At 36.2% G+C, this 25940-nt stretch overlaps 1 protein-coding gene across 3 annotated transcripts in view; it reads right to left on the reverse strand.

Moving 5' to 3' along the window:
* Positions 1 to 25940, reverse strand: part of unc13c (unc-13 homolog C) — a 232196-nt gene that overhangs the window by 159842 nt on the left and 46414 nt on the right. For 2 of the 3 annotated variants that reach the window (XM_031899177.1, XM_018092423.2), the window contains exon 3: positions 66 to 88. The exons of the other annotated variant lie outside the window; for it this stretch is intronic. In XM_031899177.1, the coding sequence (XP_031755037.1) occupies positions 66 to 88 (23 nt within the window). The remainder of the gene's footprint in view (positions 1 to 65; positions 89 to 25940) is intronic. 3 annotated transcript variants of the gene reach the window in all.

Consider the following 25940-nt stretch of genomic DNA (forward strand, 5'->3'; position numbering starts at 1 on the left):
GGTTGAATCAGTCACAAACAAATATTAACAAGACATGATCCCTTAGGAAAGATGTGATTTAAAACCTTTTCATCCATAGCTTTGCTATCTGAAAGAGAATCATGAAAAGGGAATAGATGTTAGACATATTATTGTCCAAATGTTCACGTGTTACATTCCATGTTTTGAATTTATGATTATAAGGAGTCAAAATCATCATTCAAGAGTGACACAAAAGATGAACTCATGCATGCATGATCAAAGAAATAACTAGCTTTGCTAAATGGAATATAGCATACAGCTGGATATGTTACTGCAACCAGTCATATTCTGTATGCAGTAAACAGCTACTGATTTATTATTAAATGAGAACTAAACCTATAAGATGAATATGGCTAGAAATGACATATTGTATATACTGTACTAAACTGGCTGCATTAGCTTAAAGTGTTAACAGCTGTCACAGGAGCTTCCCATCTTGGATTCTGTTAGAACAGTCTGGGACAGTGCACATGCTCAGTGAACTCTGGGCAGCTGTTGAGAATCTGAGCTTAGGGGTCGTCACAAATTCTCAAGCAGAAAATTAGGCTGGCCTGTCATATAAACTGATGCCACAGGGCTTATTATTAAATTCTAATGCTAATTGCACTGTTTTCAGAGCTGCCATATAATGTGAATCTGAATGAGTTACTAATTAGCCTTATACCGTTACATTTATATTCTATATATACAGTCGATCCCTAAGCTCATTAACTGACAACAGCACAGAGCATGTGCATCAGCAGAAAAGAAGATGGGGAGCTACTGGGGCATCTTTGGAGGCACAAATCTTCTCTGCTAAAGGGCTGTGGGTGCCTTGGGCTGGTACAGAAGCTCAAAACATAATGTACAACATTTCTAGCCTATTTCTTTAGTTAAGCTTTAGTTCTCCTTAAATAAATATATGGGGCCAATTATCAAACTGAAAGTAAGAAATATTACTGAGAACAAGACTGAAAAAGAAAGTTTAGGGGTTGTTTGTTTAAGAGTTTAAAAGAATATAATATGATAAAAACACTATAAGGGAATTTCAGTGCAAGTTTGTTTACTTTTTTATAAATACAGGGAACCTAAGTGGTGTTAGGTTGGCACCATTTCTAAAGAACAATTACAGATTTCTGATGTTTTTGTAGATTCAACACTAATAAAAATGTTAGCAGAAAATTATTTTTCATAGACCAACAGTAACATAGACAGGTGGCAACCCTATTAGTTGTGCTATGCCATATTACATTTAATAAAGTTATTTTCTTTGCTTGTGTGAAATTACATTAATAAAGATGATAATAAAAAACAGTCCACTTTTTACATAGATAAATACACCTGTTAAGCATGAATACAATAACCATTTTCATATAAATAGACATTTTAAATGAATCAATTACATTTATTTTGACATAGCATGTGGCATTTTAGGAAAAATTGTCACCTTTACTTCACCTGTTTTTGTGATATAATTATATAACAGTATAACAACATATAATTTATCTTATTTCTGTTCTAATGTTGAGAAATTGCGATAGTTTAGCAATAAAATCCTTCTTAAATTAAAAAGAAACAAAATATTTTTGGTGCCAAATGCAGCATATTTAGAGATAAAGGATGATAGCTTCTATGGTATTAGTATTAAGAAAGTACCAACATATTCTGCAGAACTGTGGTGGATAATAAATCACTTATTAATCTATGTGACCAGGAGATAATGGTCCACGGATTCAAATCTGTATAATCGCAACAGAACTATAAGAAAATACACATAAACTTTAACTTTTATTCCCATTTCCCAAAGATGGATCCCTTTTTAAGACCATGGTCCCTAGGAAAAATGTTCCCAGCAATGCCCCCTCCTTCTACTAATATCTCAGAAAATGTTCCCTATTTCTAGTAAATCCTGTCTCCATCTCAGGCACCAGTGCATTGATCAACAGAAATGCCACTGATTTGGTTTTGATGAGGGGTTTTCATATAGACTGCTCACAGTTTTACAAGAAGATACCAGTTAATATTTTATAAATCTAATTTTGTACAACTACAGGGATATATATTTTAAGATGGTCTGTGTGCTCCCTCAGAAACAGGACATAATGCAGCTCTAACTGTAACAGGAAAACATGTGGGAGTCAAAGACATAACTTTGTCTATTAATTGGCCTTGGCTTGTTTGTGCGCACTGTGAATCACATGATCCCAAGAGGCAGGCCTTAGGACTTAAAATGGCAGTTTTCTATATTGGGTTAACCAATGGCACATACTTCTTAAAATAAAAGTATATTTTTTTTTATAAAAATAGTTTATTTGTATGAAGCATGGTCTCACATATGAGCTGTTTTATGCAATATTTATTTTTAGACATCTACATTGTTCGGGTTATAGAATATTTGATTTCCTTGACATTAAAAGCAGGCCTGTATTTGTGGCAAGGCCACAAAGGCCTGGGCCTAGGGCAGCAAAATTTTAGGGGTGGCATGCCATCCAAGCTGCATTGGGACTTTGCTGACATATGGAGAAGGGGACCAGGCACGCAGAAACGTCAGCGCATTCTCTCCCACTGCTCCGTATGTGAGTTAAAGGGGTGGCCTTGGGGCACCGTCTTATCAAATCCAGCCTGATTAAAAGCAAGGTAACCATAACCCTAGTGCTATTCCTTGAGCTTCAGCCGCTTTGGTAAATACACCCAGGGAACAGGATACACTGTATAACTAGTAAAAGGATAGCATTAAAACATTTAGAATACATTGAAAAGACTACTAAAATTTAAAATAAACTCATTTAGTTCAATCAACTCATTAAATAAACTCATTTATTTAAATAAATTAATCTCTCTTCCACCTGTTAATACTATGTATCATAGGAAGATGTCAAAAATAAATGCATGAATTAATGGATATTGTACTATCTACTAGACAGATTGATACCTCATTGCAAAAAAAGGATACTCAATCATAAATACATATAAAATTCATAGCCTCATCTTTACAGTTGATCACCTTAACTGTATCTTGATACAAGTGAAAGAATCATTAGATTGAAACAAGTACAACAGAGTCTGACAGCCCCTATTATGTATATGGATAGTCCACGGCTGTCAAAACTGTAAAACAATGGTGCAATCAATCCTGGCCTAAAATGCTAGATTGATAATAGCACTGTCCACTATCCAGCTGTTACCTCATCACTAGCTATATGAATTGGAAGTTCATAAGGTACATTTATCACTTGTTCATATCCCTACTGACTGCACCATGGTAGCAATAGGTCATGGGTGCAGTTAGAAAATAAAATGTCTATCTACAGGCATCTGCTAGGATAGAACGTCTTGACAGCGTTGCATTTATTTTAATTAAATGATCCTCCTATTTGTACCTAGGTTTCATTAAAGTGACAGACACAGTTGGTAAAATTGGGCTATGATTTTTGGGCATTCTTGTTTAACTACAAGATGTCAGTGTAGTAGGTCTGTGTAGTAGGTGCTACCAGACCCATTCATCCATTTTATGTATCTTCAGAAAGGATATAGTGAGAAATGTGAATTGGTCAATTACAAGACAGGTTCCATCTAGCTAAATAAAGCTACTCTATGTAATAATACATAGAATGATGTATATCATACATCTTGTTTGTGTTGGATAAATAAAAAAATATGATAATATTCATATATATTATGGAAGGTGAAGGCTAAAAGTTATAGCACTTAGTGAAATGTTACGTCAAATTAATTTCAGAAACTGAACCAGTGATTACTTTATGTGCATTGCAAAAAATCGCTACATGGGAACAGCAGAAACAGGACATTTTTTAAATGTTAATTGGGTGAAATGCCATTTTGACTCCTCTCTCAGTCATGAAAACACTATATTTTCTCATCTAATTGCTATTTTATTAATAGTAGTACTACCCTAGAATAATAGTGCAAAATAAGAAAGCCCCCAAGTGTTATTTCACAAAAAACTTGGATTCCAAGTCAGGACAGAGTTCATTGGAGAGGAAGAGAATAATAAAATAAGCTTGCTTAAAAAGTCTTCTGACTGTCTACTTTCTCTGATCTCATATCAGAGTTTTAACTTTGCCTTTTATGGGCTGGAAAAGATAAAACTAAAACTGTAGTCTGTCATGGGAGGATTCTCTCAGTCCTTTCCTCAGTCTATAGTTCTTTGATTGGATTTCCTCTCTCACAGCTTTACTCTTTAATTATTTCTTGGAGGTCAACAGAACATGTACACAAGAGTGATGATCATGCTAAGTGCTTGACTATTAGATATTCTGTTATAATGTATGTATTAACTAATTTCCTTTGAAATCTTTAAAGTCTTGTGTTTATGAACTAACCCAAGTATTGGAATTAGGGATATCTGATCTATATAAAATACACTGCTTAAAAGCTGTTTTTATAATGTGGATGTGAGTATTTATATGCCATGCTACAAGTCATTTCAAATGTCCTTTCCAAAACACCTATGATTGGAGAGAATTTAAAGCATAGTTTGCCTTTAAGTTAACATTTATTATGATGTATACAGGAATATTCTGAGACAGTTTGCAGTTGGTCTTCATTTGTGTGTGTGTTTTACTCAGTTTACTCGAGCAATGGATTCAATAAGAGACTGGACAATGAATAGAGAAGGGCATAAATAGAAAAAAGTAACACTAAAATTTAAATTGTAGCCAATAGCTATTTTAGTTTAGTTTTAAGTTGATGACACCCATTTAAAATTTATAAAGAGGAAGAGAAGGAAGGTAAATAATTTAAAAACTATAAAAAAAATTAAAGCCATTGAACGCAATAAACACAAAATTTCAACATTTAGGTGAATAATGGCTTTAACACCCAGTTCTTTCTATAATAATAAACTAAGAGTTCAGTCTCTTGTTTGGGAAGAATATCTTTATTTGTTCATTTTTTTCTTGAAGATGATAACCCATCATGCCACTGGGGCTGTCATATCATTTTATAAGGATATGGCAGTAATGAACAAGAAGCATCCTTATAGAAAAATAAGTCTTTCTTACTAAACTGTTCTGGTACTAAGCTATAAAAGCTATTCAACAATAAGAAATAAAAATGCTAAGGAACACACTGTATGGCAATATCACTAAAATCTTAAATGAATACTTCAGTCCTATACAAAGCTTTAGCTTTAATAGATAAAAATAGAATAGAGATGCTGCCCTATGAATTTTTTCATAAATATTCTGAACAACTAAAGACTTATGATCCATCAGATCTTCATGTTTTAGGTTTGCTATCATTCACGCCAATCATGACAAAATCTTGATAAACTTTATCCATGATTGTTTTGTTTTATTTGCTGTTTCCTTTTTATTCCCAATCAAGTTTTTTTTTTAAAACTTAAAATCTAGGAAGGTTTTCGGTGGCAAGATTTTTATTCTTTGAAACAACTCGAAAAACAGGAAGAAACATGAATAAAAAAGGGATTTTGAATAAAATAACACAACCAAATATTTAACTAAAAAATTCACAAAATTCCCTTATGTTGTATAAGCATGCAGTTTTTTGGGTGTGGCACCGGTTCCTTTGGTGTTTTTTACGTTTGTTATGCCCCCAGATTATTTTTTTGTATTATCAAGGCTTAAACTGATAGTAGACGTCCCTAGGTTAGGTGGCGACACTTTAGACATATTACTGTCTATCCAACCAACATCTTGTCAGGATTGTCGCGATATTATTTGCAGAAGGTTTACAAATCCTGATATGTAACGTCCAATTTTTGGTTTCTAAAATGGTCCTCTACTGATAAGCCTTATAGGCCACAAAAATGATCCCATTATTGGGAGGCCAAATCAGGCAATGGTCCACTCATCTGGTGTGATGCTTCTGTGTAAAGCCAGTGCTCCAGAGTGCAGCGAGAAGACACAAGTAGGATTTTGACAGAGAAAGAGAAAATGAAGTTCTATAGGTAAGAACAAATTAGAGATTTTTCTGTAAAAATATTGGAACCATTACACAATTATAAAAACATATAAAACAAGTGCAAACACTCCACTGATGTCATACATGTTCTGCCAATTACAGCACAAAAGTATGACATAAAAATAATACTAAAAAAGAAACCCTTTCTGTAGTGAACAGTGAATATAAAGACATTTGAGAAAGAGGACATTTTAGCTACCCAATTTCAAGGTGAACCCTATTCCCTAAGAAACCTCAAGATGCAGTAATATAAAAAGGGACAAAAAATGATATAAGCCAATTTGGAATTCTGAACAAACAAGTTTTCTTCACAACATGGGAGAAAAAGATGATTTTAGAAAACTTTGACCATGGTTCATCAAACTCCATTCATTAATTCATTATCCTACTAGATCGAGGCATGCATCTTCTACCACTTCAGCACCAATGATTTTTAAACAGTTAATGATTTGGTAAGAACAATTACAATTTCCGTAGATTCAATAGTCACAGCTTCAGAACCAACACTCTTTATAGAGCATTCCTCCATCAGGTTGCTAAACAATACTTCTGCCCTAAACTTACACACATGCTTACTTGAGCACAGGATTATTCACTGAGAAGAACTAATTTCACCCACACCCAGTACTTTTACTGAATAAATCTTTCCTAGTGCCTGGGACTAAAATACATGGTGTACATTACATTGGAATAGATATCCACCATATGCCTAAGTACTAGGAAAACATGAACACTGTAAGAAAGACAGCAACCGGAAGAAAGTACGAGTATAAACAGTGGCTTGCAAAAGTATTCGGCCCACTTGAACTTTTCCACATTTTGTCACATTACAGCCACAAACATGAATCAATTTTATTGGAATTCCACGTGAAAGACCAATACAAAGTGGTGTACACGTGAGAAGTGGAACCAAAATCATACATGATTCCAAACATTTTTTACAAATAAATAACTGCAAAGTGGGGTGTGCGTAATTATTCAGCCCCCTTTGGTCTGAGTGCAGTCAGTTGCCCATAGACATTGCCTGATGAGTGCTAATGACTAAATAGAGTGCACCTGTGTGTAATCTAATGTCAGTACAAATACAGCTGCTCTGTGACGGCCTCAGAGGTTGTCTAAGAGAATATTGGGAGCAACAACACCATGAAGTCCAAAGAACATACCAGACAGGTCAGGGATAAAGTTATTGAGAAATTTAAAGCAGGCTTAGGCTACAAAAAGATTTCCAAAGCCTTGAACATCCCACGGAGCACTGTTGAAGCGACCATTCAGAAATGGAAGGTGTATGGCACAACTGTAAACCTACCAAGACAAGGCCGTCCACCTAAACTCACAGGCCGAACAAGGAGAGCGCTGATCAGAAATGCAGCCAAGAGGCCCATGGTGACTCTGGACGAGCTGCAGAGATCTACAGCTCAGATGGGGGAATCTGTCCATAGGACAACTATTAGTCGTGCACTGCACAAAGTTGGCCTTTATGGAAGAGTGGCAAGAAGAAAGCCATTGTTAACAGAAAACCATAAGAAGTCCCGTGTGCAGTTTGCCACAAGCCATGTGGGGGACACAGCAAACATGTGGAAGAAGGTGCTCTGGTCAGATGAGACCAAAATGGAACTTTTTGGCCAAAATGCAAAACGCTATGTGTGACGGAAAACTAACACTGCACATCACTCTGAACACACCATCCCCACTGTCAAATATGGTGGTGGCAGCATCATGCTCTGGGGGTGCTTCTCTTCAGCAGGGACAGGGAAGCTGGTCAGAGTTGATGGGAAGATGGATGGAGCCAAATACAGGGCAATCTTGGAAGAAAACCTCTTGGAGTCTGCAAAAGACTGGGGCGGAGGTTCACCTTCCAGCAGGACAACAACCCTAAACATAAAGCCAGGGCAACAATGGAATGGTTTAAAACAAAACATATCCATGTGTTAGAATGGCCCAGTCAAAGTCCAGATCTAAATCCAATCGAGAATCTGTGGCAAGATCTGAAAACTGCTGTTCACAAACGCTGTCCATCTAATCTGACTGAGCTGGAGCTGTTTTGCAAAGAAGAATGGGCAAGGATTTCAGTCTCTAGATGTGCAAAGCTGGTAGAGACATACCCTAAAAGACTGGCAGCTGTAATTGCAGCAAAAGGTGGTTCTACAAAGTATTGACTCAGGGGGCTGAATAATTACTCACACCCCACTTTGCAGTTATTTATTTGTAAAAAAATGTTTGGAATCATGTATGATTTTGGTTCCACTTCTCACGTGTACACCACTTTGTATTGGTCTTTCACATGGAATTCCAATAAAATTGATTGTGGCTGTAATGTGACAAAATGTGGAAAAGTTCAAGGGGGCCGAATACTTTTGCAAGCCACTGTATGAAAGAAAAATGTTTAAAACCTACTAAAATTAAGGGTTTTTTTTCAGCATGTTTATAGCACTTTGTTTCAGATTTGTAGAATATATGCCTAGTAATCATGGATATCTTCACAATATCCCTAATATTTAGATTAAATGGATCTTCCTTGAGCATTTCAATTAACAACCTGCATTACCCAATGAATTAAATCGCTGTGGAATAAAACTGGTGTAAATGGTTTCTAGTGGTACAAAAACCCTACCATTAAATATGAAATAAGGCAGATTCAGGGCCAAAATATAATGCAATATGCTATGTTGTACTAATTATCACTGCAGTACCCAGAGGCTTGACATAATAAATATCAATATGCAAAAATCAATGATAAATGCCTGCCTTCTGGAAGACATTTTGCTCTTAGCAGCCTCATAAAATGTAGAAAACAAAGGTAAGATGGAATGGCTGAGTGCGTAAAATATGTATGAAATCTGAGAAGCTTGGACTTCCTAATAATAGAGCAGCAAGCTCTCCAGTAGCCTTTTATTAATATAATCTTGCTTGTCCCATTCCAGAAATATCAACGTTTTTGAACATGGTACAGTGGTCGGCATGTTCTATTGTAAGATCCATTATATAGAAGTTTTAAGCAATCTAAGTTCCTTTTCAATAGGCTATTATTTGTATGTAAGGCGAATTTGAGTTTGCAGTTTGGTTTGTTGATTGGTTTGGTTTATTCCCTGTATAAATCTATAAGACTCCCAAAAAGGCTGGGAGGATCTTTGTGTGCAGGAGTTATGGATATACTGCTATATTATATTGCTCTACAAACACAAAGATTTTAACTGAAAATAAATGGTCAGTGAGATAGAGCCAATGAATAATCCTATATGCAGGGGCTAAGGGACTTTGGTGTATAAAGTGGAATTAACAAGCCAAAGGCAACTAGATACACACACATTAATATACTGTAGCAATTAGGTAGTACCAGGCTAAAATATTTTCCCAGAGCTCATTGTGTCTTCTCTCATTGCAGCAGGCAAGTAGACAGTTAGAATTCAGTGTCTCAAAACTGCTCAAAATGATGAAAGAGGGAAAATGCTTTACATGTGTTTTTTAGTGGGTGCAATAAGGTTTTCCTGCTAGTATACCCCCATCTTTATACATGGGAAATGCATTTACAATGGCATATGACAAATATAACCCCTTGACATGTAGAAATACACACAGAGTGTGTGTGTTTGTGCATTCACTGCACTGTCAAATTTGTCAGGACCTAAGCCTTAATTTACTTTCTAAAGCACCAGTTATGCTGTCACTCCTGGAATAGAAAAAGATTGGGATATCTGTAACTGCTTGTGACAAAAATGGTTTGCTAGAGCCGAGCTACACTAATGTGTGAACAGGTCTAGGGAGGGGATAAGCTGTATCTAATTCATAATGAGTAGCTTACAGCAAGAAGAAGGGGGCAGTGAAATGAGCTAGAATTGACATGTCTCTATTTTTACTAGCAAGGAAAATTGAATTTTTATTATGTTTCATATTAAGGAAGGTTTTCTTTTGGTATTTTACCCTGCCATTTGCCATAACATAGATCCATCCATTGATTTCATAACCGACATAGATTACAGCAAAATGTTCTGGTCTTGCCTTTCTGTATATAAATGAATCAGCCATTTATTTCAAGTAAAGATTGTAAAACAAAGCACTACATAATGCTATAAATACTGTTTGATAGATGACACCAAAGCAATATCTGTTCTGTTTAAAATATCTGAACATGATATTGTTCCATCTGATGCTCTTTGTGGTTCCAAGCTAAGATGTTTTGTAGAAAAGACAGCAGTGAAATCTCTTTTTAATGCCTTTAAAATTCAATAAGAATGTGACTGTTCATCTTTTGCATGCAGTACTGTGAATCCTTTATAAATCTCAGATGGCATTTACTGGTGTATTTGGCCTGATTTCCCCTGCATATCTACTGTATACACACAAAGTGATCCCCAGTGCTACAACTATATGGAGCCAATACTTTGCACTTCTTGCCAAGGTCCCTCAAGAACAGATGTCTTCATACTTTTGAATACCATCTCTTAAATCCCTCAGGGAACTCGAACAATAACTCAGGGAATAAACCTGTAAAATTCATGATATGCAAGCACGAGCACCTAATCATCATTAATTGTCTGCTTTTAAAACAATGTAGGGCACATAACTTATATAAGACTCATATTTGCTTCACCTCTGCTCCTGCTCAGCTCTGTCAGATGGAATGCAAAAGGCAAATGTAGCCTTGAAGCTTATGCTGGCACACTACTGACTAAGGAGGGCTGAGTATAACCGTGGAAGCTTTCAGACCTGGTATTGATGTAGGTCTTTGTAGTTCTAAATTGAGTCTGTTTAAATGGTTATTACCCTTCATTATTAGCCAAGGTGTCAATAGGCAATATTTCTTAGAGTTTATAATTATTATACACTCTCTTGTCAGTGATACAGGGAGCATTATAATTACTGGCACCATATATAACACTGACCTGTATATTTTACTTAAAAATGTATACATCATGAATTTAACTGTGTTGTCTAATTAAAAACAAATATCCTTTCTTCTAATTCAATACACTCTTGAACGATCTATTAATTGATAGCAAAATTAAGATAAATTACATTTCTGGTTCACTTATAATATATATTTGTATACAATGATCATATCCCTTCAGTGAGTACATCTTATCAACTCTAATTAAACCATCTCTTTAGCCTGTTTTTTTCCAGCAAAAATCCCGGTTAACCTAATTTTCTGACTTTGGAGATCAGCACATTTTTACACAACATAAGAGGAAACACTTAACCTGCTCAAACTAGTTGTTTGATTCAACACTGCTTAATAAGTCCTTTGCTCCTACATGCCTAGTTCTCATTCATAGGGACACCATGCCTCATCTTTGGGGTCTTCTGAGACTTCTGCCTTTAGACTCACTCTTTGCTGAGACATTTCTTCCTAGAATCTTGACTATATCCTCCATACATGTGATTTATGTCTCTCATTTAATCACACTAGGGCTCACCTAATCCCATAGGGCTGTTCTAGTTCCCCCACTGTTCTACACTAGGGAAATGCTATCTTTGTCAAACAAATTCTATCCCACTCACTGTATGAAGGACTAAAATAAGGGGTACACTTTGGGATGAATATTTACTAAGGCCATGCTAGATGCGTTGTGACTCTCTAATTACTGTCCTGTCTTGCTTCTACCGATTGCCTCTAAAATCCTAGAACAGTCTGGTTTTTTGTCTGCACACTCTACTGAGACTGCTTTGTGCAGAGTTTTAAATGGCTAAGACAAAGGTCACTTTTCTATCCTAATCTTCCTTTAACCTATCATCTGCATTTGATACGGTTGGCCACACCCTCCTGTATTTGCATGCTATCCATAATAATGCTGCATCCTGACTCTCTTCTTACCTTTCTAACTGATCCTTAAAGGGGTGGTTCACCTTTAAGTCAACATAGTGTCATTTGGAAATAAAAAAAAAAGTATACCATAAAAATCATGACAGTATCCCTTTAAACTAAACCTAACAAAAACTGGACTGATCATCTTTCAACCTAAGCCTGGTCCCTCCCTTTACTATTACTATTGATGACACTCTCATTAACCCTGTCAACTCAGCATATTGTCTGGGGGTTATCTTTGGCTCTTCTCTTTTCTTCTCTGACCATATTTACACCACAGTCAAAACCTGACACTTTTTCTTATTGCCAAGATCTTTCCTTTCACCTGCAAAAGCAAAGACACTGATGCATGCTCTCATCCTATCTTGACTAGACTACTGCAGCTTGCTACTAACTGGCCGCCCTAACTCCCTTCCCTCCCCCCTGGGTCTGTATTAAATTAAAAATTATCCTCCTCTCATCTAAGAGAGTACAGGCCCCTCCCCTGTTGAAGTTATCATCATGGTTTCCCATAAAACAAAGAATAACGTACACCTATAACCTTCTCTTCACCTTGAAAGCCCTTGATTCTTCTGCCCCTAACTACATCTCTTCTCGTGTGTCTCCATACGTTCCTGGCCAACGCCTTCTCTCCTCTAAATGCAACCTCTTGGTTGCACCCCCCCACCACTACTGCTGTTTTCCACCTTAAACCTTTCTGCCTTGCTGCTTCTTATATTGCCAAACCTGGATTCCTCCAGAGAGAATTCTCCATCAGTCTTTTCAGAAACTCAATGAAGCACTCACACAGCACCTGAACTGGGAACTGGTGCTTATATTGCAGTGTCACCCACTGTAACATGCAGCACTTAATATCCTTCTATTTGTGTCTGCAATTTTACCACCCACTTAGATTGTAAGCTCTATGGGGCAGGGACCTTGTCTCTTTGGACACTTAGCTCTGTGGAATCTTTAATGAGATATGTCTTGTCACTGATAAATATGCTTCTTAAATAACCAAACTGTTAGAGTCTCCAGATCCACTTGCAAAGATAAAACATTTTTCTGAACTTTACTTTGTGTGATCAGCAAACACTGTTGATTCAAATGCCTAGTTCTATCCAGTGCAAACCCAATGAAACCCTTTTAGGCTCTGTTAAAAGATGAACAACTGGTAAAAGTAAAAATACCCAAGAGAGAGCACAGAAATCTTGTAATTTACTTATAATTTCAGTCCAATTACACAATACACCATTGACAAATTCACTTTGTATATTATATTTCTACCAATTCTCTATCCATGTCCACACAAAATAGTTTTGACCAACATTCCAACATTTCACGCTACAGTACATACAGCAGTCTTGGTTGTGACACTTTATTAGCAAGAGGAGGTAGGAAAGAACAAATGGTGCTGAGCACAATTATGCAATTATGTGTAAATACAAATATTGGCTTTAGACAAGTACCCTTAATAAATGCCATTTTTTATGCAATGATTGCAGCCATCTGTGTGTGTCCACAACTGCAGTGGCACTTTATAAAAGACTCTTCTGCTGTATAATTTCGGAAATTAAAATGCTTACCATTCCAAAATATGCCACTTAGTTTAGGTTTCCTAGAGTCCATAGAAACATTTCTACTACATTTTTTGAAAAACATACACTTGATTTATCATGGTTTCAAATAAAGTTTGGGAGTTTAAAAAACAAAAAATAGGTTTAGAATGAATTATGCATGTTATTTAATTATAACCCTCTCTCCAGTTATTGGCTTGCTAATTTTTCTACCAAACATACTTTTTTGAGGGCTATACATAGAAAACTGTCTGATTTACTGTTGTGACAAAGCTGATATTTTTTTTTCTGAGTTTTTTTCTGAGTTTTCTTGATAAAAACATAAAATTGCATAATGATTAAAAAAACATGAATTTTCAATATTTATTCTGCAAAAAAGTGAAAACTGCTGATATAAAACTTTAGCATCTTAAAGCTTTTGAGGTCATGTAGAAGTCAATGGGAGCTGTTCTGGTTAAAATTTCAACTATTTAATCCATGTGAGCTTTTCAAAAATATGTGTTTTTATGCTTTTATTCAATTGCGTTTTTTTTTATAATCAGATTTTTAAATAAATATGGTAAATGTTAGCTTAGTTGAAGTAGAAAAAAACATGAAACTACACAGATATGAATTTTGATAAATCTGCCTCCCCTTTTTAGAAAAAGTATTACAGGTATGGGATTCGTTATCTGAAAATCCAGATCTTTACGGGAAGGCAATCTCCCATAGAATTCATTTTAATAAAATCATTCAATTTTTCAAAATGAATTGCCACTTTCTCTGTACAGCAGTAACAAAACAGTACCTTGTACTTGATCCTAACTAAGATATAATTAATAATTTTTGGAGGCAAATCAATCCATTTGGGTTTATTTACTGTTTAAATTATTTTTTTAGTAGGCCTAGGGTATGGAGATCCAAATTATGGGAAAATCCCTTATCTGGAAAACCCCTGGTCCCGAGAATTCTTTATAACAGGTCCCATACCTGTATTATATTGAAATTGTAGTGCCATGCAAAAATCTTGATTTATAATGTGCTATTACAATTTGTAAAATCCCTATTTTAATAAATATTCTATTTGTCAAAATAAAGCGACACCAACATCTTGTAAACATAATTTAAATTAGTGCTAAATTTGCTATTTAGCCTACTTGGGCAAACATTATGTCTAGTTTTGCCTCATTACAAGTCTCTTATTCTGTTGCTCATCTGTGTGTATCACTATTATACTTAAATGACAATTAATTAGACAAAACAAGACAACTACAACATTTTACAAGAAATACGCTAATACTGTTGCTAAATACAGACATCACACTGAGATCTCCAACATCCTATCTGACATTATTCAAGCCACATTTTATTTTGCTATTAACGCAATTTTTTACTTTCATGCACAATACTAATGCACATTTGATAAAGCGGATGGTAAAATTTTGCCTTGTAAAAATATTTGCCTTGTTTTACTTACATTAGCTATATTGGAACAGAATTTAGTGGCTAGATTGATTATATGCTTGTGCTGGAATTTATGGTACACGCTGGTTAGAAATACCACTGGCTTTATCTATATAAGATACTTCTATATAGTAAAAAGTTAAAAGCACACATTCCCTTATACCATGTAACACATAGCAATTAGTGACCATAAGGCCTGATTACATCTGTGTAAAGTTTACTGGAGGTACTTCTGATTTAAAGTATGAATTAGTTATAACTTGGTATGGAAAGGACACCAAGAAATAGTACTAATCCTACCAAAGTGCAAATTCATAAGCTCAAACCACGATTATATTTTTATTGTGGCATCTGGTTTTCTAATACTTATAATACAGAGAATTCTGCTAGTTACTACAAATGGACTTTCATTTTTCTAAGTGAGTGAAATATATTAGTTATACGGGGTGCTATGTTTTGCTTTATTTTCTGTTTCCCAAGGGATATTAGAGAACTTCCAATATAAACCCTGCCTTTGGCAGACTACACTGACAACCAAGCTGCCAGCAGTCGTTCTGACTGAGCTGCCTCATACAGCTCATAATGTGTTACATGGAGGTAATGTTGGCAAATTAGCCCCACTGTAAAGACTTTTATGGGATAAACACACCACAATGAAGCTTGTTTCCTAAAAGACTGATGGCTTGAAGTGAACATAGGCCAGCAACAGATGTTAGTACAATACATTCCCTACAACACATGATAGCACCAGGGGGAAGCTACCTGCAGCATATATTAACATGTGTTAATTATATAGTGCTACTCGCACATCTATATCACTAACAATACTTTAATACTTAGTAGCACAGATGAAATAGCAATATGCACCAGTGAGGGTAGCCACAAGAGGCTTGTCCTGCAATATTTTAAGTGACCACCAGTTTAAAAAGTCTGCAATTCGAATGGAATCATTGTCAAGCCCCTGCTCTCTCCCTGCCCCAAAGTTGTTCATGGTTTTAGATGATTAGCGTTTGCCAATAATCCCATTCAAATCCTAATGTTTTTGATTTGGTGTTTAAGTTCTCTAACAGCCTGAATGGGAGTGGGGGATCAGACAACAGGTGGGTCAGCATACCCTTTCCCAAGTGCGCTTTACCTATGTTGAGAATATTTAAAGTGACATGACTTTTCACTTCTCTGTAACCATGCTCGTAGTGACATCAGAACACATGCTAGATTAGGTTGCAGCATGTCCCACTAGCTAGCCCATGCTGGCAATCAATCCACTGCATTATGCTAGGCTTTTCTCATATGTTATTTTGACAGCAGTGTCTATGATGAAGATTAAGGGTACAAAAAAAAATATGGCAGGGGCTGTACAAGGAAAATCTGCACGGAGATCATCAAAGCTAAGGAAAATGTACAGAAACCTTATAATAATATTTCAGTTTCTTAATAATTTGACAATCAAAAAAGGAATATTAAAAATAAGGCTTAGTGGCACTTTAAAAAACCACTCTCAGTGTCTCCCTTTATTGCTTCATTGTGTTTTAGACAGAAAATGTTTATCTAAAGATAGGTGGAATATTTTACTGAGAGCTATTGTCACAGTTCAAATGATAGCACGATCCTTTCCTACTCAATATAAAATCTAGCCGCTGAGTCGACAAAATGGAATTCTCCATTCTACATAGCAAGAAAGGGAGAGGATTTCATAGGGATGCTTGCTTGAATGCAGATCAGTGCATCACTGTCAGTGTGAGTATCTAGGTCACATACAGCACACTGCTCCTTGAAAGCCGGCTTTTGAAAACCACTAAGCAGTCTAGGCTGCTTCTGCGCCTGCGCCTAATTTTCATAATGGATTGAAGTCTCAGTATCAAGCAGGCAATATCTGCCTTCCCAGTCACTTACTGCAGGGCTGTTGCACTTAAAGCTGTAATTAACATGGATTTTCAAAATAAATAATGTCAGCACTATTTCTGCTTACACATTTGTGACATGTTTCAATTACATTACAGATATTACAAGGTGCTATAAAACACAATAGTCAGGCACCTATTATATAAAGATATTGATTGGTTTATGGGGGAAAAAATTGGTTCTTTTTAAAAATCAGCAGAACAAGATGTGTTCCCATTGGCATTTACTGACACCAAATCAGTTGCAATTCCACAGAAGGGCTTTGGGGTTTATGTTCTGTGTTAATATGAAGGCTTTGGACAATGATTTTTTAAAGTAACTGCTTTAAATAGTCTACATGGATTCAATACATTTAAGAGGATAATATCTCTGTGAAACCACTACCACTGGATAAACTAAAAACTGTGTCTTTCCTACTGCAGCAGTTTAGGAAGAAATTGCCATCAGCTATTTAATGGGAGCCATTTATCAGAAGACAGGGAGCAGGTTAGACTAATGGTGCTTGTGCTTGGTAATCTCAGGCCTTCTGGAACCACCTCATTTGCACCCCCACATCTAGAAAGTGATAACTAATGGAGTCAGATTCACAACTAATACATCATTCACTTTATATAAGAGTGTTCTTCTTATTTCCAGGAAAATCTCAATGAATTAGAAATGTACCATCTACATGATGCACAGTTTACACCTACATTATAAAATGTAATGCTTCACATGCAATATGACAGTACGGCAATTTATAGTAGCTTAGGTCTCTTTTTATCAGTATTAGCCACTGTAGTAGAATGAAATAATATCTAAGCTTATTTTTTATCATCATCACCTTGTTTATTTATATAGCATCAGCAAATAACAAAGCCCTTTACATTAATTTTTAACGAACAGGGATCTTACAATAATTTAACAAATAAGGGTTTTCAGAGTAAGAACAGGATAAGAGGGCCATATTTTCCCAAATTAACATATAAAAATCACATACAGTATCTGGATTCAGTTAAAAAGAAATGTACTTAATAGATATAAATAAAAAGATGTTGTATTTCATATATAGAAAGGAAGAAAGGAGGAGCTCCAAATATAGAGTAAAATATTATTCTTGGATATCAGAAAATGGCACAGGTAATATTATATTTTAGTCATGCTTTTATCTACTTTGACAAAATAACCTACTGGCAATACCTGAACTAACCTCTATGTACAGATCAGCTAAGCCATAGAATAAAGTATGTCCCTTGAAGTCACAAATGGTATTGAGTAGTTGCACACTTCAAGCTCTGTTTATCAATGAATAGAATTGAAGCTACAACAAAGTCACATAGAAACAGAATGCAAACGGGAACTTTTAATGTACCTTAATATTTTAAAGAGTAGTTTTTTAGTGTCAGAATCATTTTAACCAAGGGAATTAATAAGGTCTATTACATTGACCTGTAAGAGTAGCCATTAAAGGCCATGATCTGGAGGAAGTTTTTTAAATTCAGACTAAGCAACCCTAAATGGAACCATGGAGTTCTTTTATCTTTGCTTCTTGTCACAATCTCCAGTTTTAGAAAAGCATCCGCTTATGAAAGTCTATTTTGAGCAAACTCATTCATACAGTTTTATAAAACACTAGCTTGTCATCTTACCAGGCAGGAATTTTCACACAGGGGCGCATAAATATTCATTACACAGCATAAACAAACTGCAGAGTACAGTGGCAGAAGTGCCAAGAAAAATGGCAAATTAGATAAATACAACTTTAGGGCATTGAAGCACACAGCTTTCTAATTAAGACTCTTTATTTTTATGGATGTGACTTTAGGTAAAAAGATTTCATGTCTTTATTTCAGAAACATATTTTTCATGTTACTGTTCCTTTAAATTTATGCCACGCATGAAACACAAATCTGCTTTGTAAAAATAGTGTTATGTTGTGCTTTAATACATTTTACCCATTCACTGTAATAGTTTGGATCAGCTCTTTTGTTTTACTGAAGAGAGACAATACAAATCTTACAGGGCTAAAGGGCACTGCTACATCTTGTTCATACATAAAAGATGTAACCATTCTCATTCCACAGTACAGTAACTGAATGGGATGGAAACTGTTTCCTCCATGATTGTAAGACTGAAAGCAATAAGGTTTTATGTGTGTTTGTTTGTTTTTGGAACTGGATGGAATTTGGAACATTTGTTCCCTAGATTATTATTCCTGCATTCGAAGGCTACGGCAACATGATCAGCTGTAAATTACCACATGGTTCTATATGTCAACAGCTGCTGAATAAGTTAGAGGTCATTTTTATTGCTCAGGATGCAAGTGCAAGAGCACTAAGGAGTGCAAAATCATGGCCACTATTACTCCGTACTACTTCCACTTGCATCGTGGCATGTCTGTAGCTTGTGCATCTAAATGACATGCAACTTAGGAGATACATGGGGGATGGGGGAACCCAAGTCAAATGCAATGTGTTAATGAAGGAAGCAAAGACCTGCACCAGTAGTGCAATGTGTTGGGCAGAATGCAAAAGCACAAAAACAGCATAGTTTGCAGACTGCCCTGCACATGTGTATATGAGGCCAATAGCACCCCCCCCCCCCCCTTTTCCAAATCAATTAATGCTCACTGTAAAGGCTCTATGTTGGCTCTTAGACATAGTGCCAGCAGTACTTCAGCACATTTCAGTATTTTAGGGGAAACAGAATTGCATATCTATAATGCAGGTAAAAGTAAAGTTAAATAAACCCATGTAGGAAATAAAGGTTTTACCAATTTAAGAATGGTTTTTAATCTCATTTTAGCACAAAAAAAGTCTTACTAGTAATCTTAAAAGATTACCAATATCAACAAAACAAAGATCATTCTGCTTCGATTAAATGTCAGTTTAGTAGAATGTGACTTTTCAAAGCAGACAAACTCCATTCTGTGCTATGGAGCGTTAGAGTTCAGTGGCATCATTAAAATTACCACAATGCAAGGTAATAGGCACATAATACGGCATAATAATATGATATAATGAATCCATCAATTTCACTCTGTTCTATATCATCTCACTGATCCTCCACAGAATTTGAAATTAACCTCCTTTACTAGGACACGCAAAGGTTGAATTTAAATTTACTGTAGGTACAACTGGAATGCCCTAGAAAGAGGACTGCTATAACTGGTGAATTTGGAAAAACTCCTAGTAGTTTGAGCTATTATTTGTTATATAAAAACTTTCTTGCCTGTCAGGAAACATATGTAAATGCAATTTCTTATCATAAAAAGGAAGAGAGAATTCATTTCACTGTTACAGTAGGCCCAGACTCAATGTCATGTACTTAGCTTAGGCTTTTACATTTTACATATTTTTCATTTCTTTCTCATAAACAGACCAAACAAGGAAACTATAGCTCCTCCATCATTGGTCCTTGTAACCAGGTCAGCATCAGAAATTTTGTAGACCTGCACAAGTTATTTATATATGGGCCCCCCATAAACACAAGCAAGCAGTACCAAAACATTGGCCACATCCATTGATTGATGTGCTAATTAGTGATGAACGAATTTTTTTCGCCAGGCATGAATTCTCAGCGAATTTCCACATTTCGCCACTGGCGAATTGTTTCGTGAAACTTCCGTGAAAAATGTTTGTTGGCACGCGTCAAAATGGGCGCGGCTGTGTAAAAAACGTGGGTGACAAAAAATTGATGCAGGCGACAAAAAAAATAGCTGCGGGCAACAAAACAAATCGCTCTACAAATACGTTTTGCGAATTGGGAATATGGAAGTTATGTATGTTTTTGCACAAGTTGCATAACCTACATACGTTTAGGAGCCTGATGATATTGCTGTGGGGCCCAATAACTAGCTAGTGGTAGTTCATAAAAATAGTAAAAATAATGTCCTAAGAAGTCAGTATTTTGAATTGGGGGGTTAGTGGAGTTTATACATAAGTTACATGTTTCTGTTTTTTTTATGAACATACTGTATAAATACTTCAAATGAATAATTAATATGCTAATAAGTCAGTCAGTTCATTGGGAGCAGTTGCATTTACCTTAAGTTTTTAATTAATTGGGGGTCAGTGGAGTTTGTCCCTGCAAAGCTTCTCTGCATTGTCTTTCGCTTGATACACAAGTTACTTACAGTAAGTTTTTAGGCAGGAAGTTACGTAAATTAAGTTTTGGTATAACTTTATACATAACTTATACAATTTGTGTAACTTTCACAACGTGACTGGACACCCTTACAGAAGATTTTACGGGGCCAGGCACAACTGTACCCCCTCTTCCCCTCTGATGGTGGCTCTGCTTGCAAGGAAGATTTCCACTGCACAGATAACAACCCCCCCCAAGTAATGGAGTTCTGTTTATCTGTGCATTGGTAATGAACTGTAATTATATGCCTAGCAAGGGCCAAACATGGAGTAGCAGTGATCATGGGCTCCATGCTTCAGTAGAAAGCATTTAGAAAATGCTATTTGTTTAAAAAACAGTTACAAATAATCGCAAAATAGTGAAATAATTGTAGAAATAACAGGGATTTTAAAACTGCAGCCCACAGCTGTTGCCAGCTCAGAGTCGAACTGAGGGGGTGCAGGGCCCACCGGGACTGCTGCCCCTGAGGCCCTGTATCCCCAAAGGAGCCCCACCATGGCCCCCCGCAGGGCTCCCTGCCACCAACCCCCCCCCCCCCGAGCGTGTGTAAGTTAAATTTACCACCAGCGCATCAGGGGAGGGAGACAGGCTGCCTGAGCAGCGCCGGTGGAGAACCAGCCCAGTCTGACCCTGGTCAAACTATATCTACCTCCAATTGGTACAACAGCTGGAGGATAAAGGACATCAGGCTAGTCAAATCTAAATTTGTTTCTTAAATTTTCTCAGCCTTCCTCATTACCCTGTGCCTCATACTTCATGATTTATGCACCTTAAGCAAATATTAAGTTGCCTGCAAAGCTCCACAGATTTTTGCCACTGCTGGACACTTCTAATTCCTGCAGAAACAGCTTCTCACTAGATACAGTTATTAATACATTAACACAATAACAATAAAAATTCCATAAACTCTGCTCTGAATTCTGTGAAATATTACCTAAAACCTAGTAAATTATTCTTAGTGGCATTTGCTATCCTTCCGAGCCTGCGAGCCACTCATGTGTGGCAATCCAGCCAGCATAAGATGCATACACTAAGCCAACTATTATCATTTAATTTAAAAGTGTTATAGATTTATTTCTACTTGGCAGTAAGTGAGCAAAGTATCAAAACGAATACAAATCAGAAATATAATGAGAATCAAACCATGTTTAATGTGCCTTCTTATTATACATATACAAATTATACCTACGGGAATCAACCCACTCCATAAACTGAAAGAGACTTTTTCAAATTAAAATTCTGTTAACTTAAAAATGTCCATTCTGAGATGTTGGACGTGGAGTTTTCCTGGCTTGTTCTCTCTCTTTTTTAGATATTTTCATTGCTTCCCTTAAAGGGAAAGTAAAGCTTGATAAATAAAACTATAAATGATGTACAGCCCAGAGATACACCAAACCTAACAGTTAAGGCCCTCCATTTATGTCCACTGTATCTCCCTGCCTTTCTTTTCTGTAAGGGCACAGCACATTCTCAGCCAATTCCTGCCGCTGTCAATCAGCTGAGCTTTGGAATTGACACAAACCACAGTGAACAAAAGGTGAGGTTACAGGTATGTCTTTCTAATGTAGATTTTTCAAATAGGCAAAGGATTGTGATTAAGTCATTACTATTCTAAACTGCAAGTATGATGAACTCAAGAGGCCTCTACCTGCAACTGATCATGGAAGATCAAGTATGAATCAAACACCTACAGTATATCCTATGTTGCACAGCTAATAAATCAAGATGTATAATGGCGCAGCCTCAAAATGAGTTATAAGCACGGACAAAAGATAATGGATTTTATTAATCTACAGAACTCACAGGTCATCCCTTTAAAATTAAACTTTAGCTTTGCCTATACCAATCCAAATAAGTATAGTAATTATTCTATCCACATGATTACATGGTAGCCAGTGCAGCTAGTGAGCTCTGCAACATGCACCTCTGCTGATTAGTATTTATCAATCCAGCATTTATGTTTTATAAAATCCCAACATGATAACCAGATTCTATCAAGTTCAACCCTTCCAAGTAAACCCAGCACCCACAAACCTATACTTACCTATCTATACACTCACATACCTAAACCATATATACCAACATAAATACTAACTGTAGATATTAGTATCACAATAGCCTTGGATATTCTGCTTGTTTAAAGGAACAGTAACACCAAAAAATAAAAATAGCTTTAAAGTAATAAAAATATAATGCACTGTTGCCCTGCACTGGTAAAACTGGTGTGTTTGCTACAGTAACACTACTATAATTTATATAATAAGCTGCTGTGTAGCCATGGGGGCAGCCATTCAAAGGAGAAAAGGCACAGGCACACAGCAGATAACAGATAAAACACTATTGTATTCTACAGAACTTATCTGTTATCTGCTGTGTGCCTGTGCCTTTTCTCCTTTGAATGGCTGCCCCCATGGCTACACAGCAGCTTATTTATATAAATTATAGTAGACTTTCTGAAGTAAACACACAACTTTTACCAGTGCAGGGCAGCAGCACATTATATTTTAGTTACTTTTATACACTTTCATTTTTTGGTGTTACTGTTCCTTTAAGAACTCATCCAGGCCCCTTTTAAAGGCATTAACAGAATCTGCCATTACAGCATCACTAGGAAGGGCATTCCACAACCTCACTGCCCTCACCATGAAAACCCACTTACACTGCTTCAAATGGAAGCTCCGTTCCTCTAATCTAAAGGGGTGGCCTCTGGTGCGTTGATCATTTTTATGGGAAAAAAAGAACACCCCCCATCTGCCTATAATCCCCTCTAATGTACTTGTACAGAGTAATCATGTCCCCTCGCAAGCGCCTCTTTTCCAGACAAAACAACCCCAACCTTGACAGTTTAACCTCATAATTCAAATCTTCCATCCCCTTTACCAGTTTAGTTGCACGTCTCTGCACTCTCTCCAGCTCATTAATATCCTTCTTAAGGACTGGAGCCCAAAACTGCACTGCATACTGAAGGTGAGGCCTTACCAGGGACCTATAAAGAGGCAAAATTATGTTTTCATCCCTTGAGTCAATGCCCTTTTTTATACAAGACAGCACTTTATTTGCTTTAGTAGCCACAGAATGACACTGCCTGGAATTAGACAACTTGTTATCTACGAAAAACTCTCAGATCCTTCTCCATTAAGGATCCCCCCAACACGCTACCATTTAGTAGAAAGCTTGTTTATATTATTTCTACCAAAGTGCATAACTTTGCACTTGTCCACATTGAACCTCATTTTCCAATTTTGTGCCCAGTTTTCCAATTCACTCTGCAAAGTGGCAGCATCTTGTATGGAACTTATAGTTTTGCACAATTTAGAATCGTTAGCAAAAATATCTAGTATAAATAAATCTAAAGCAACTGGACCTAACATTTTGGCACCCCCAAGTGACTTTGCCTTTCCTTTCCTATAATATGCAGGGCTGGTCATTTCCAGTAGTATCAACGCTATGATGCTTGCACTGCTCACTCACCAGTGCTATTTTGACACTGGCTTCTGTATCTGCATCTGGCTGATGTCTATGAGTGCCATGCCTAGGTTTGTGGGAATGCCATCCAGGTTGGAGTTGGGGATGTCATACGTAAAATTAAAAATAAGTTTATAAAAAGAAATTAATAAACATTCTCTTAAAAAAAGTGTGCATAAATGTTTTACGGTATCAACTTTACGGTAACATGAACAGTATCAGCATATTTCTAATGCATGCTGCTTCTGTAAAAGTAAAAAAGTAAAACTAGAGAGGTAATGAAATCATACAACACCTAAAAGGCTTCAGTTTACAGGCAGGAACACATTTTTTCCAGGCCATTTTCTCAAAATGTTTTGCACACCTCTAAGAAACTTATATACCTCACCTCTTCTGATACTGTATCAAAACAGCTACTCTGGAAAGGTTTTGGTCCAGCGAAATAACCCCAATAATGCAAGCTCACATTACAAACCTTTGAGACACAGAGTCTAGATGAAATGTATTGCAGGTAAGTGAGAACAGAATTGTCCAACTAAAAGTCTGCAGAAGTGGCCTTTCAACCAATTTTAATGGCTTTAGCATCCCTGTGTGTGACAAAGGATTCAGCCTTGCAATTGTACAAATCACATTTTATAAATACAATATGTGCCTTAAGCCCAGGAAAAATTAAGTTATATATCTCTGTCTTCTGAAACCTATTGCTTTAAAAAAAAGATATGGGTCCATAGAGCTTAAATATAGCTAATTACAATCATATTAAAGTCTTTTTATGTATTTGCTTGCTTAGTATCTCTTGCACCCATAGGAGCAATTTAGAAATGTACAAACTGACAGCTAAACATTTTCATTGAATATAATGTATGCAGGTTTGTTTCAAGTTAAAGCAAGAAACAGGGGGGAAGGTGTTTGATGTATTTCAGAGCTAAAAATAAAACCAATCTTTTTCATCTAATGACAATATTTCAAATAGACTTGTTCTTCCATCCCGCAGAAGCCTAAGTAATTTACAGCATGTCCTTGAAATTGACTTTCATGCTCAGGTGTTTCCTCCGTTCAAGTAAACTCACTTTAAAGCAAACTTTGCAGTTCATCTATTGGGCTTTGGAGGTTTTTGTCAAAATTCCATAAGCAAATTGCAGTGTATACTACATAATCCATACAACAAATGGTTAATGTTAGGGGTATATATACTCGGGACAGTTCCTAAACTTTGCTGTTTAATAAATGCTGATGCTTTGAAAATAAGATGCTGATGTGAGTGACATGGCGAATATAATGGACTGATGAGATGGCCTCTGTGAAAATAGGGAGTTGATGTTATTCTAATATAAACATCTTATTTTTTTATATAATTCATGCCTGTATGTTTATACAGTGTTCATGGAACCAAGGCATTCAATATGGTAAAATGATTATTTACTAAGGTAAATAACCTTTTTAAAATAATTTCCTATTTAGAAAAGTATTAAATGAGCAAAGGTGTCAAAACTGAGAAGCATCCACAGCCCACTATAAACATTTATTGAACCAGAAAATACCTGAGGTCACACATATGTCATAACTGACCTGCCTACATCTTTCTCCAGCAACAACATCCATCAGCTTTAGATACATATGGTTCACATGTCCAACATAATCAGCTGTTTAAATAACAGCCTAACATATTTGTGGCAGCTGATCAAATTCCATCACATTTT

The sequence above is a fragment of the Xenopus tropicalis genome, chromosome 3 (genome assembly GCF_000004195.4).
Source record: "Xenopus tropicalis strain Nigerian chromosome 3, UCB_Xtro_10.0, whole genome shotgun sequence".
Taxonomy (NCBI): domain Eukaryota; kingdom Metazoa; phylum Chordata; class Amphibia; order Anura; family Pipidae; genus Xenopus; species Xenopus tropicalis.